At 35.2% G+C, this 13857-nt stretch overlaps 1 protein-coding gene across 1 annotated transcript in view; it reads right to left on the reverse strand.

Moving 5' to 3' along the window:
- The window catches only part of ITGBL1 (integrin subunit beta like 1), a gene marked incomplete at its 5' end in the record, with an annotated part of 198056 nt that overhangs the window by 93058 nt on the left and 91141 nt on the right, over positions 1 to 13857 (reverse strand). The window contains 3 exons of the mRNA XM_081084144.1: positions 3899 to 4039; positions 7764 to 7904; positions 11566 to 11688. Coding sequence (XP_080940270.1) covers positions 3899 to 4039; positions 7764 to 7904; positions 11566 to 11688 — 405 coding nt within the window. The remainder of the gene's footprint in view (positions 1 to 3898; positions 4040 to 7763; positions 7905 to 11565; positions 11689 to 13857) is intronic.

Raw genomic sequence — 13857 nt, forward strand, 5'->3', positions numbered from 1 at the left:
CAATTATTGTGCTCCTTTGATGTAAGCTATCTAAACTCAGAAATACAGGACAAATGCAGTTTCATTCACTCCAGACAAACACAAACACTCTTATGCTATAGTGGACATTCCTTTCTTTTAAAATGGTCATGAAATGGAATCTGATGTTGACAAGTAGTTTCTTACCAAGTAATATGAAGACAATCAATAGAGAAAAGTTTGGGGGAATAAATTAGATCTAATCAGTACTTGTTATTTTAAAAAATCCTTCAATATATTGATTTTCCTTCAAGACAATGCAAACTGAACATACTTAATAATTTCCTTCAGTTTCTTTCCTTAGTGCTTTGGTAATCCACAATGATAAAATTTCCCACATAATATAGGTTCTATCAAATGATTCCATTTTCCAAACTACTGTAAGCCAGGACTAATCTTATATTTTCATTATTTTGATAGGCACCCCAAACTGAAAGATGGAGTTTAAGGTCACACTGCAACATAATTTTTCAATTATGGAAATTTGAGAAAGAGACCAGGGTGGTAAGCAATCATCAGGAATAGAAATGTATTTCAGAATCAGAAAGTAAATTCAAAGGAGCAGCTCATAGAACTGAAGTAGCAGTTGGTATACTTTAGGATTACTGGTCATGTCCTGGCCATTTTAGTAGCACCCAAGTTTTGTCAATAATATCATCTTTGAGGTGTTTGTGTGTATGCGTGTGTGATGTTTGTGTATGACTAAATACATACTAACACATGCACCATGTGAATGGTGAACAATATACAGCAATAAAAGAAAAGATAAATAAAGCAAGTTTATTTGAAAGCAGGGATTATGTTTGAAAATATCTGTACTTTCATACCTATGATGGAGTAGGCACAAAATATCTACGTTTAAGTGTATTACTGAGAAGAGCCAACCTAAACTAATCCATCAGGAGATTTCTGTTGGATTTAAATAAGACCAACACTCTCTGCATGGCAAGAATATAAACTAAAAATAAAGCTGCATTTCATCTGAACCATTTTATACTCCAGTCTTATATAAATCACTAGAGAATATTGACATAGTTGGGTTACTTTTGTCTCATAAAACTAAGCTATTAACAAACTCAGTAATCAGCTGCATGGCATCCTTCCTATGGTGTGACTTAGGCAATTAGAAAAAATTGTAAAGACTAATAATTCACTAAGCCTTATATATAAAATTACAGATTTAGTAAGAATAAAGAAATACTGCTGAGATTGGTGCCTGCCCAAGATCATAATGATGTTCAGAGAAGTTTAGTTTTATAAGAATTTTGAGCACCAAGAGGATAGCTCTTCCTTATCAAAATAAATTGAAGAATTTTATTTTCATCACTTGGAGATTAAATTACATGAGTATTTGGGCCATATGTGTTTTTAAATGACACTTAAAGGCAGTGCAAACTTTTTCAAGTTACTTAATTTCATTGAACCTGTTTCCTCTTCTGTTAAAATACAGATAATCATGTCTCCCTCTCTGAGTTAGTATGAGCCTAAAATGGAATGAGATATGTGAAAGAACTTGGTAAGTATCTATCAGAGTAGGATCTCTGTCAATGTTTCTTCTTTCCTAAATGCCTCAACTTAACTGTGAGAGGCAGGCTATGGAGAACTGGACACATTCAGTTCACTCAAATAATGACAAAATCACAATTACAGATTTCACGTCTCATTGTCTTATTTCTTATTGTTCAAACTGCAGCCTATTACCTTAACACTTTTGCCCATTCCTACCTGTTTATACCCACAGCATGGAAACCACATATAAACGGTTAATCATTCTCCTCTAGCTGCCTTCCATGAGAAACCTCAACTGCTTAACATTCTTGTCTGAAATCTCATAGGATATGGAAGAATGAAAAATGAGAGGAAAAGAAAAATGGGATAGAAGGAAAAAGGGAGGGATTACATGAAGTGCAAAGTTTCAGATTCCAAGTAGTCCTTCTTAATAGCTTTTATCTGCCCAACATATAATAGTAATTCTAAGCTTAAGTAACATGCAACAGGAATTGTGAACTTATAAAAGGATAGAGATATCAACCGAAATGCCAATATCCATCTTCACCTCATGGTCCTAGTCCCTCACAATTGAGATAGACCAATTCACAAGCGCCTGAATTATCACTATAATATATTTATTTTGAAATTTTCTGCCCCACTCCCAAATCCAGATCATGAATTTAACAAGGAAGAACACACCCTATGCGGGGGGGGGGGGGGGGGGCGGGGGGGGGGAGTTTATCAGAAAGCCACACACATTTTTTCATACATAAAAACCCTGGTTATCTCCTTTATTTTCTTATTTTAAATTGTGTGAGTTCATATTTTAACTCACAATCTTAAAACGACATTCTTAAATGATGTTCATTGCGTCGCAGTACAGTTCTCATTACCAACTCTGTGCTTATCACATTCAGTTCTGACCCTTCAGACCCACATACTCAATAAATGTTAGGTTGCCATTTGTCCTTTATGACTGATATATTCGACAATTTCCTTCTATATTCCCCATCTCAGTAACATTCACCCACACAACCAGACCCGTGACTACAGCCCTCCACTGCATAAAACCATCACAAACTCCCCCTTGTCTTTACAATAGAGTCAAGCCCTGCATTATGCTGGTGTGATAATAAAGAACATTCATATTAATGAATAATAGAAAAATCTGAAAAGAGCATCATCCCCTCAAGAGAACAGGATTCTTGAAATATTTAGGAAATCCTCCTGAACATGAGGGCTAATCAGAAGAGAAAACATTCCATAGTGGGAAGTTTAAGCAGCAGGCCAGAGGTCTTTGCAGTTGTAAAATCACACTTAGATAGGGCAGCTCTTTTATCTCCCTTTGCTTTGAATAGACCAGTGGTGTTTCCTATCCATGTACACCACCAAGAAGTCAAGCTTAAAGAGATGTCTATGCATATGTCTCTGCCTTTTGGATTATCAAACCTAACTGGGCTGAACACCCATAATCCATTTTTGCTAAATGGATTATGCAGACAGATCCTTTTTTCCCACTGAACCCTTAAAAATTCTGGCAGGTCATATATTTATCCCTTTTCATTTAGATGTCAAGCTCCATAAAGTCAAGAATCATGTTTAGCCCTAACAGGTTTGGCTTAGTGGATAGAGCGTCGGCCTGTGGACTGAAGGGTCCCAGGTTCGATTCCGGTCAAGGGCATGTACCTTGGTTGCGGGCACATCCCCAGTGGGGGGTGTGCAGGAGGCAGCTGATTGATGTTTCTCTCTCATCGATGTTTCTAACTCACTATCTCTCTCCCTTATCTCTGTTAAAAAAATCAATAAAATATAATTTTTATAAAAAGAATCATGTTTAGCTCCTTCATTGCTGGGCCCAGAAGCCCAGATGCAGTCCAGACCCTGGCAAATACTATTTCCTCAATAAATATTTATGAAACAATTTTTTGAATCCACTAATGATATTCAATTTAAACTAATTTGCAGAATAATTTTGGTATGTAAATTATATTGAAGAATTAATGCATTAAAATATCCATGAGAGATGTATTATCCTAAGTTTTGCAATATATGACTATAGCTTGTCATCATGGTACCTATTCTGTTAATTGTCATAAGGTCTGCCAGTTTTGAATTCTCTGAGTTAAGCAATGGATATCTAGAGCTAATGGCTTTCCCTGGTGGGAAATTAGACTAATTTTAAGGGAGTGATGCATTTTCCTCTTCAGTCTTTGCTCAAAGTGTGAATTATCTTAAAGGTTTCCAAGTGACTAATAGGAGTGCTGTGGATATCCAATGTTTCAGAATGCACATTCAGTTCCTTTATAGTTTCTGTGAGAATCAGAATGAATCTTCAAATAGGAAAATGAATATTTTTAAAATTTTAAATAGGAATTTAGAGAGCACTTACCTGAACAGAAGTCATCAGAATATCTGTCGTAGACAGCTCTACAATCCCTTTCATCACACTCACAGGTATCTCCGTGAATATCTCCCCAGTCTCCAGTTGGGTCAACATCGTGGCAAGAACATTCACCGCACACACAAGTCCCTACATGGAAAAATGCTTTTATGTGAGTCTAGTGAGAAAAATTCATGAAAGCAAAAGGCTTATACATTACTTTTTTAAAAATCTGTGACTTATTTTGTATTTGAAAAATACATGTATTCAGAAAAAAATTATTCTACAAAGAAAAATTCCATCTAAAGTTGATAGCAGAGATTTTTTAATAAACAAAAGTTATTATCTCTGTCAATATTTATATGGGATTGTGGAATATGTCATTAGCTCTGTGTTGGTTCATCTCAAAGATAATACCCCCAAAATTAAAACAGCGCAAGATAAAATCCTTGTCCTCAAGAAGCTTCCAATATACTTGACAAAAAGAAAGCTAATGAAAGAAAAATAAGCAAACAATAAATGTCTGAGTACTAGCATTTTTTAAACTAAGACATAAATACTGTGAGAAATACTGTAAGAGTTTGGGGGAGAAGAAATCAATGTGGGCTGAAGTAATTAGGGCAGATGGTCTGGATATGTAGGGGGATGGGGAAATATTCTAGGATCGATTGGAAGTAGAACAAATCAAGAAGAGTCAAGAAAGCAAGAATAAGCAAAGAAGGGCAGGGATGGGTGTGGGGATCCTAAGGAGTCCCAGGAGCAGAAGGTACATGTAAGGAAACCCAATGATAAGTTTTGCTAGCTAGGATGAGCTCAAGTTATAGAGTATGTTGGATTAGATAGAGAAATATAACTGTGGTCACATGTAGATTTCCAAAGGGGAAGTGCCCAGTTATAGATCATATTTACTTTGTGTGAGTTATCAATAATCATCTTTAGAGCCACGAGCTAATCATCATTTGAGGGAAAGATAAAGTTAAATTTCTTTCTCACCTCTCACATCAGAGTACATTCTAATCTAGTTAGATTGAAGATTTAAAAATATAAACTAAAATCATAAAATAAATCTTTTTTATTCAAAATCCCAAAAGAAAATTACTATAAAGAAAAATAGAAATAGATCTATATAAAAATGTAAAAATTTGGTTGCAAACAAAACACCAAAAACCAACAGTTGGAATAAATAGTCATATGTGGGCAAAAGACAAAGAACTACTTTCACAAACTTAAACAATTCTTAGAAATCAATATGTAAAGGACAAATATGCCTAAAGTGAAATAGACAAAGGCAAAAAGAACACCAATCAGAAATTTTGTAGAGATGTAATGAGGATAGATAAACATACAATTGTTTACCACTCAACCTATGATTACTAACGGGTGGGGGTGGGGAATCTGTAAAACAATAGTGAGTTAGAATTATCTTGGATGTCAGATTGGCAGAGGTGAAGAGATGGCTAAGATCAAAGATTGGTGAGGTATGAAGACAAAATAGTACAACTCTGGATGTACTTTTTTTCACAATATGTACTCTGAAAATGTGGGAATTTTAGTATAAAAATCTACTTCAAATAATATATCCACAGGAAAGGAAAAGTACACAAAAGTATATGTTTAGGAATATTAAATATGATGGCATTTATGTTATTGAAAAACAACTAGTGACATAAATATCAATCAAAAAGGGATTAGTACAATGTGTAGCTTGGATTACTAAGCAGCCATTAAAGGTAAAAATTAGGCTTTTGCTCTGTGAGCATGGAAAAATACCCAAAATATATGATTATATGAAAAAAACAACAAATTATAGCCCAGCCGATGTGGTTCAGTGGTTAGGTGCCAACCCATGAACCAGAAGGACAGGGCTCAATTCTTAGTGCACATGCCTGGGTTGCATGCTCAGATCCCTAGTAGGGGATGTGAAAAAGGCAATAGATTAATAATTCTCTCTCATCATTGATGTTTCTCTCCCCCTCCTTTCCTCTCTCTGAAGTCAATAAAAATATATTTTTAAAAATTAGTATGTATAGTATGCTTTAATTTTTGTATTAAATTAGAAGAAAATACATGTCAGGGAGCACACAAATTATGAATTTAAAAAAAATAAATAATAAAACAGACCAAAATATTATGCACCAAAATGTAAAAGGAGGTTATATCTGTATGTTAAGATTATGGCTAATTTTCTTCTTTACTATCTGCATTTTTAAAGATGAATATGCATTGCTTTTGCAATAAGTTACAGGATGTGGGGGGATGGGTATGTGTTAAATTGGGTCCACTGAGAAATTGTGATTAAACAAAAGTGGGCAATAAAGAACATTTATTCTATCACCGATGAGCTGTGTTCACAACATTGGAGTTTTGGTCCTTAAAGATGGGCTAAAAAGGAAGATGAGGCAGACATGTGCAGGATTAATGTGTCTCTCCTACCGGGGAAGCAATGATAAGGAGAGTTCTAGGGTAGACATAAGTAGTAGCTCTGGGAAAAGGAACTCATTGTGGTGCCTGCCCTGGCTTGCCTTCACACACTCCTGAATCTCACCTGCTACCAGCCTCATTTAGACATGCTGCTTCCTGTTCTGCCTCGGCCCCATCTCCAAATCAGAAAACTTTCAGCACCAGAAGAGAGGGAAGGCAGGAGGTGAGATGGAGAGGTGGCAAGTAACGTGTGTTTGTGAACGATGTCTGCCTCACAGCCCACATATCCCTGCAGAACGAGGACCTGATCCACAGTCCAATCAGCTTCACCTTTCTCCTCTCTCTCTTCAACACCTAAATGGTTATTTCCCACTGTCACACAGTTCAAGCTTCTTACACTGACATTCTTACAGAGACTATGGACCCTACTGCATAAAAGAACTGAAGCAGAAAAGGGTCCTTATATATGAAAGGAAAACATAGCGTGAATTAGTATGATATACAGTCATATCTATTCTATATAAATTGAAGAGAGAAGTCTTTTAAAGGATTTTTGTTACAAGTTCAGGTCTTTTCCTTTCTTTTCTCTATGTTCAGATATGTGGCACATTTTACTGTTCTATGTCAGTTTTTAAAAGGATAAAATTGGTGTGTGTTAAGGTTTTCCCTGGAAGTATTATCTCTGAAAATGCATCATTTACTTATAGAAATGAAAAAATATTTTTCCAGTTTCTAGATTTTTATAGAAGGAAATATGACGACTTATTCATTTCATCAGGTAGGCAAAGAACACCTACAGCATGACTCTCTTTATCCATCAGTCCAGCTGATGATTTACAGTTTATATCAACAGTTAATTTAAATGATAATTTGTCAATAGTAATATATTTTTTAAATGTATGCCTAAGGCCAGTCTAAATTTCATATGGCTTTTTATAACATTTCCAAATATATTATGTTCAATATGACATTTCTATTATTGTATATAAAAGTAAAATGACTCTATGTCAATTCTGTATTTCAACCAAGACTTCAATTGACTCATCATTAAGAGGAGATTTTATATTTTTAATGTTCTCTGGGTAATTAGATGCTCATGCTGTAGATGGTTCTGTTAGTCAAGAGACATTTAACAGAAGTATCTACAAGAATTGCCTTTTAGCAGCACTATGCTATTTCTGGACGGCCGCCAAAGAAATTACAGTTCCTATGTTAACTATTTGTTCAGTGAAGCTTAATGAATGACAGTAGCTTTCTAATTTTTCTGTTTTCTACCCAATAACAGACAAAAAAGAGAAAATTGTTGGTATAATAAATGTTGATTTTCATCAAAGTCAATGACTATCAAAGATGACTTCCTCCCACACAGAAGGAAATGCAGAGAAAAGGAGTGTTAACAATTAAGAGCTCTGTTTGCCTCCCAAATCCATAGTAATGTGTATGAATGACACACCTCTGTTACTGCAGATTTTGCCATCTGGTGATGTGCATCTTCGCTTGCTCTCCCAGGGGGTGATATCACACTGGAATTCGCATTTATCTCCATGCCAACCAGCATCACAGTAACAGTTTCCACAGTAACACTTTCCATGGCCTTTACCCAAAATGAATTTTATACAGTGAGGAAAAAAGCAACTTTAAAAGCAGAATTAACTTTCTACCTCTTTGTGGTCACTGTTGCTTTCTGAAATAATATATCTGTTTCACACTTATTGCTTAAAATAATCAAGTAGTTTCTCCCCAAAACATTATAGTTATGCCTATACTTACATAATCACACACACCGAGCAAGTCAAAGTGTCCTCTAACTTGTCCTAGCCAGGCAGCTGATTAAAATGAATGCATTTTAAAGAAATGATAGGAAAGACTGTGAAAGTCTATTACATTCAAATCTCAAATGTATGCACCAAACTCAAATGCACTTAAGTACTTACTCTAAGGGCACTTCTTGAATTGGTCATTAAAATATTTTATTTATGAAATCAACTACTGAGAAACCAATGGTGTGTATTTACTTGGATGCATATTATTAATGACTGAACCATTGCTTAAACCAGAGGAACTGTTTCATCTTTCCATTCAACTGTATCCCACAAGCTGTTGTGTTCCACCACATGGAAAAAGGTTTTCAGCTAAATCAATGTTTAGAACTCATTTAGATCAATGAAATATCCTAGACCTTGGATCTCACAGTCAAATTCCCACCATAACTGTGAAGGGGACACAAATGGTAGGTAAAGGCACCCCATCATTTTGTGTCCAGATATCACCACACCCTTTCAAACGGTTATCCTACTTGTTTGTACTTACAACCAATGAATCTGTAATGAATCATCATGCCATCACTTCCTGCATCCATATCTATCAGTCCTTCTACAAATTCCCAAAGATGGCAATTCTTTTATATCACAAGCCTCGGAAATTTGAGGGCAACCTCAGAGAATAGCAAGACAACCCTGTACTAAAAGCTTTTCCTATGAGTCAGGATTTTAACATCCTTCTTATGTCTTCCCTTTTTGTAGTTATGCCTTCCAAACATGAATGTGTGTTTCTTGTTCTTGTAAATATGATAAGAACCAGGGTCACACTGTGTTTTAGTCTAATTTTTTCTGTAATATAGGAATTTATGTTTTATCAGAGTCTATGGCTAACGTCTTTCAACTTCCCTCTTTTTCCTCCCACAGCCATAATTCCAGAGCATCCATAGGAAACTGATTGTGAAGCTATTTTTCTTTCTAAACACTATGGCAACCTGGCCAATGGCAAGAGTTTCAGTAGGGTTTCTTGTGCAACTCTTGTCCTTCAGATGAGACTTCTTTCAAGCGGACACACAACAGAGAGATAAAGAGGAAGAACAAGAGGTGAAGAGAAACTGCTCTAATGAGATACAGAGGAAGAGACCCATGCATACAAGTCCATGTTTTCTGTCTGAATAAGCAGTAAATGAGAAACTCATAAAAAAACACACACCTCTTCTTAGTCCAATATGATAATTTCCACAACAGATTTAATTTTAATTTATTCACATAAGTAAATATAAAGGCTATTAAATTATACATTTATATTTATAATTACATATTATAATTATATGTATGTATTATATATTTTGTTTATGAACTTAAAAATATCTCTGCATACACACACACACACAATATTACATTAAAATGCTATATCACAAGCCTCAGAAACTTGAGGGCTACCCTGGAAAATAGAAAGACAACAGTGTACTGAAAGCTTTTCCTATGAGCCAGTTCTTTAAAAAAACTTGATTAACTTCTTAAACCAGAATTTATTTTTTCTGTAATTTCAGGAAATTTATGTAAGCTGCTACATATGTAAGGATTACTTTGACATTAACAAATGATCATAAATCTACATTCTTCCCACCAAAATCTTTGTATATTTATAAAATTTAGTATTCAATTTCAGTTTTACTAAAAACAATCATTGAGGTAGAGGTGAAAAAGAAAAGAAAAATCATGTAAAGCTACACCTTTCTGCATGTATAGCAATGTAAGCAGATATCCTCATAACTCAAATGAAAATATTGTAACAAGACATCTGAATAATTGAGATAAAATAAAAGCTTCAGGGCAATACACATTCTGGACAATAAAGATCATTGTTTGCTTTGTATAAACTGTTGGAGCAAGAAAATCTCATTTTGCCTTGCTTCACTGATGGGCTGTAGAATCACCTCTCAACAGATTGGTTCCCTGTGAATGACAGGTGGAAAGATCTACAAGCCCAGTCAATGTCACCCCCAGAGGGTTTACCAGAAAGCTGGGGTCTGTGGTCAGAGACTTTGCACCATGAAATTGCTTAAGCCTCAAACAAATGGAAATCTAAGTGAAAGGTTGAGAGTTAACAATCTCCTGTTGTGTTGTTTCAAGTTAAATGTTTACATTTACAAAAGCAAATAGACTTGGCTTTGGTGGTCTGCATCAGAACACCTTGGCCCCAAGCATGTTCCATTCCTCTTTTTTTGATTTGTAATAATTTTAACTGAAACAGCAGGAAGACAAATACATCGTATTTGTGGGTGTATTTATCTAATTGTTCTAATTATTTTGGACTGAGCCCTTTAGCAGAATTCTCTGAGCAGTATCTAGCTTAGGTCACTGGCCTGAAAAAAAGAAGACTTTTGCATTTGTTTGCTTTATCCTGGTGGATTGCCCAGCAATGAAGCCAGAGAGAAAGAACCAAGCAGACCTAAATAAGAATATCTGGATGACCACGGGAATCGAAGCACTAATTTGTTTTAGTAAACAAAGGGACAGTTTGTCTTATGTTATTGACCCTTTCTCAATGGCCTTTGGTTCCCCTGATCCTCCCAAGGGAATACTCTTCTGAAATCACCCATTCTGCAAACAGGATAGGATTCCATGATCTGGAATCTTGTCAGAAATAAATGAAATAAGCAATTGCTTTTAGTAGAAAGATGATCTCACACTAAAACAAATTATCAATTGCAGAGAAGGGTTTACCTAAACTAAAGGGATTTTCATTGCTCTCTACTTTCCTCTCCTGTGTCGGTCATGATTGCAAATTGAAACTTTAGGAACAGGCTTGCAGTTAGGTAAACAGAAGAGAGGGACACGATGGGTGGCGAGGAGCAGATCTTCTCATGGAACGCCACATCCTGGGCACTGATGCAGTTCTCATTGGGGAGGGGTCAAGAGTACAGTCTTTGGCATTACCTCATGTTGTACCAGTGATTGGCACTAGCAAGTATGCAATCACTAGTACAACAGACAGAAATGATTTGAGTAATGGTGGTACATAGAAAAGATCATGAAAAATGTTATCTGTGTGTGTGTGTTGCGGGGTAGATAAATACTAAGCTAATAAATCTATTGGCCTCATGTCTCCAATAGGACCTGAGACCATTTAAAGGTTAATGACGTAGAAAGAGAATGAAAATAAAATATGCAATTGAAAGATTGGGAGAAAAGAGACAATAAAAGCAGATAAGATGAGCAGAAAAGATGAAGTCGAACCACTTCAGAACTATGTAGTTGGCCTGCTTGACATAAGATCTGACTCTCCTCCAGCAATAATCTGATTTTGCATTTAAAAAGTACAAGTTACTTTGAATGCCTTAGTATAACTTTCCTTATATAAAATGTTTTCCAAATAATGTAAGTTCAGATAAAATTCATAAAGCTGGTACAGAAATTTATAGAGAGATAAAAGCACAATGAAACAAGTGAAAAATCAAGTACTTTATTAATTTCTGCAGTTAATATACATACCTCCACATATTTCTTCTGTTTCATCATCTATGCATTCTCTATCATCACACTCACAAAATTTGCCATAAACAAGTCCATTTCCATCTGAATTATCACACTTACATCTGCCACAGTGACATGTACCTAAACCATTAAAACCAAGCAAAAATTATTTGTCAAATGCATATAAATTATACTTAATGAATTTTAACCTCTTTCAAAAAGAGAAAATTCAAATCAATTTACTATTGAAATTATGTACTTTTTTGGGTATGATGAGATAGATAACAAGACATTCTTTCTTAAGATTATTGTAGCACAGAAATTATTTTTTCTAGCACAGCCATTATGATTGACCTCTAATAGTTTCATGAATTTAAATTTGACCTCCTCAGTGCAAAGCTGCTTATTCATGTCCTTCCAATCAATGCATGAATGAATACCTTCTGATTTACCTGGGTCTGAAATGAACTAAAGCAGAAAATTTTAAGCTTTGTGAGGAAAGTAACCTTACTTATCTGCCTCACCAGTATTTACTCAATGCTTGATACAATATTTGAACATACTATTTATGTAATAAACATTTGTGGAATTCATTATTAAATGCATAAATGAAAAATGTAGATGCCCCTAATAATTTCCTATCCACAGTGTCAAACTGATATACATATTCAGAATGGGCTTTCTTAGGCAGAGAAACCTAGGAGCTCATCAGAACCACAAGGCAGCTCAGGGTGATAGAGGCGCTGGAGTTATCTGGTCTACCATATACCACATATTCAGCCAAGTTTGAGGATTTCACTTCAACTCCTGAGAGTGATTTCACTGACAGTAAAACAGCATTTAAATGATACCGAGAGATAGAATGTTCATTTAAGGAACTTCCTTTTGAATATTTATTTTCAATTTTTAATTGATCATCACAACATTAAAGATAAATTGAGACTTTACCACTCACCAGACACCACCTTAGACTCTAGAATATAACAGATCAACTCAATCAAATCCTTCTCTCAGATTTTTTATATGAGCAGAACTCAATGTGACAAAGTAAATGGAGAAGTGCAAAGTGTTGCAAAAGCACATAGCAAGGGGATTTAACTGACACCTGAAAGTCAAAGATAGGGTCCCTGGAGAAGTAGCTCTTATTTAAGCTGAAAACTAAAAACCAAGCAAAAAAAAAAATAAGAGAAATGAGAGATAGTGAAGAACAATAATGTGAAAAGTGGCATAAAAAGAATTAGGCAACTAAAGGTGCAATTTATGGAAGTCTTATAGGTCATGTTAAAAATTTTGAACTGTAATCCAAGAATAATGAGAAGCCATAAATATATTTATAACAGAGTCATGTGGTAATTTATGAATTTTTATCAGATTACTCTATTTGTCATACAAAGAATAAGCTGAAATGAGGGGAAAAGTAGATACGAGGAAAGAATTATTGCATAGAAGGTAGAAGCTGACCGAGGTGATGGCAAGGACTTTAGAAAGAAACAAATGCACCTTTTGTAGATGAAACAGACAAAACTTGGTGACTGATTGGGCTTGACTTGGTGAAGAACAGGGAAGAACCAGAGGTGATATTGATAAATGATTTAAGCCACTCGATATTGGAGATTCTATATGTGACCTACTTGAAAATCTTGGATTTAGGTAGACGTGTAGCCAAATCCAGGTTTTAATCCCCACTAGCTATATTTTTATTGATTTTTAGAGAGAGAGGAATAGAGAGGGAGAGAGAGAAACATGTATGTGAGAGTGAAACATTAACACACTGCCTCTTGCACACCCCCTACTGGGGATCAAGCCTACAACCCAGGCATGTGCCCTAACCAAGAATCAGTCCCAGCAACCTTTTGGTGCATGGCACAATGCCAGACCAAATAAGTTGCACTAGCCAGGGCTAGCTACACCTTTCTGAGGTTATTACTTTAATCTTTAATTCAAATTCCTTATCTACAAATGATATCTACCTCACAGAGCTGCGGTGAGGACCAAGTGATATCATCCAATCATCTTTCTAAAAACACTACTGTGTCTAGTATATAGTAGTCTTCCAGAAAACTGGGTTTTTCCTCTTCTCCCATTAAGATACCTAGTATATTTCTTCAGGTACACTTTATATTTATGCACCCCTGTTTTCATACCCTCTGCATGATTTTGTTACTCTCTAGTCACTTGAAATTTGTTATTAGCTATAACACTTGTTTTTATCTTATAGTCACATATAAATGCGTGATTTTGCAGAATTTGAGCTTGTTATTTTTCTTCCTTGAGAATGCATGTATGAATTTTACTTTTATTAAACTTCAT

The sequence above is a fragment of the Myotis nattereri genome (genome assembly GCF_964212035.1).
Source record: "Myotis nattereri genome assembly, chromosome: 2".
In the NCBI taxonomy this organism is placed as follows: domain Eukaryota; kingdom Metazoa; phylum Chordata; class Mammalia; order Chiroptera; family Vespertilionidae; genus Myotis; species Myotis nattereri.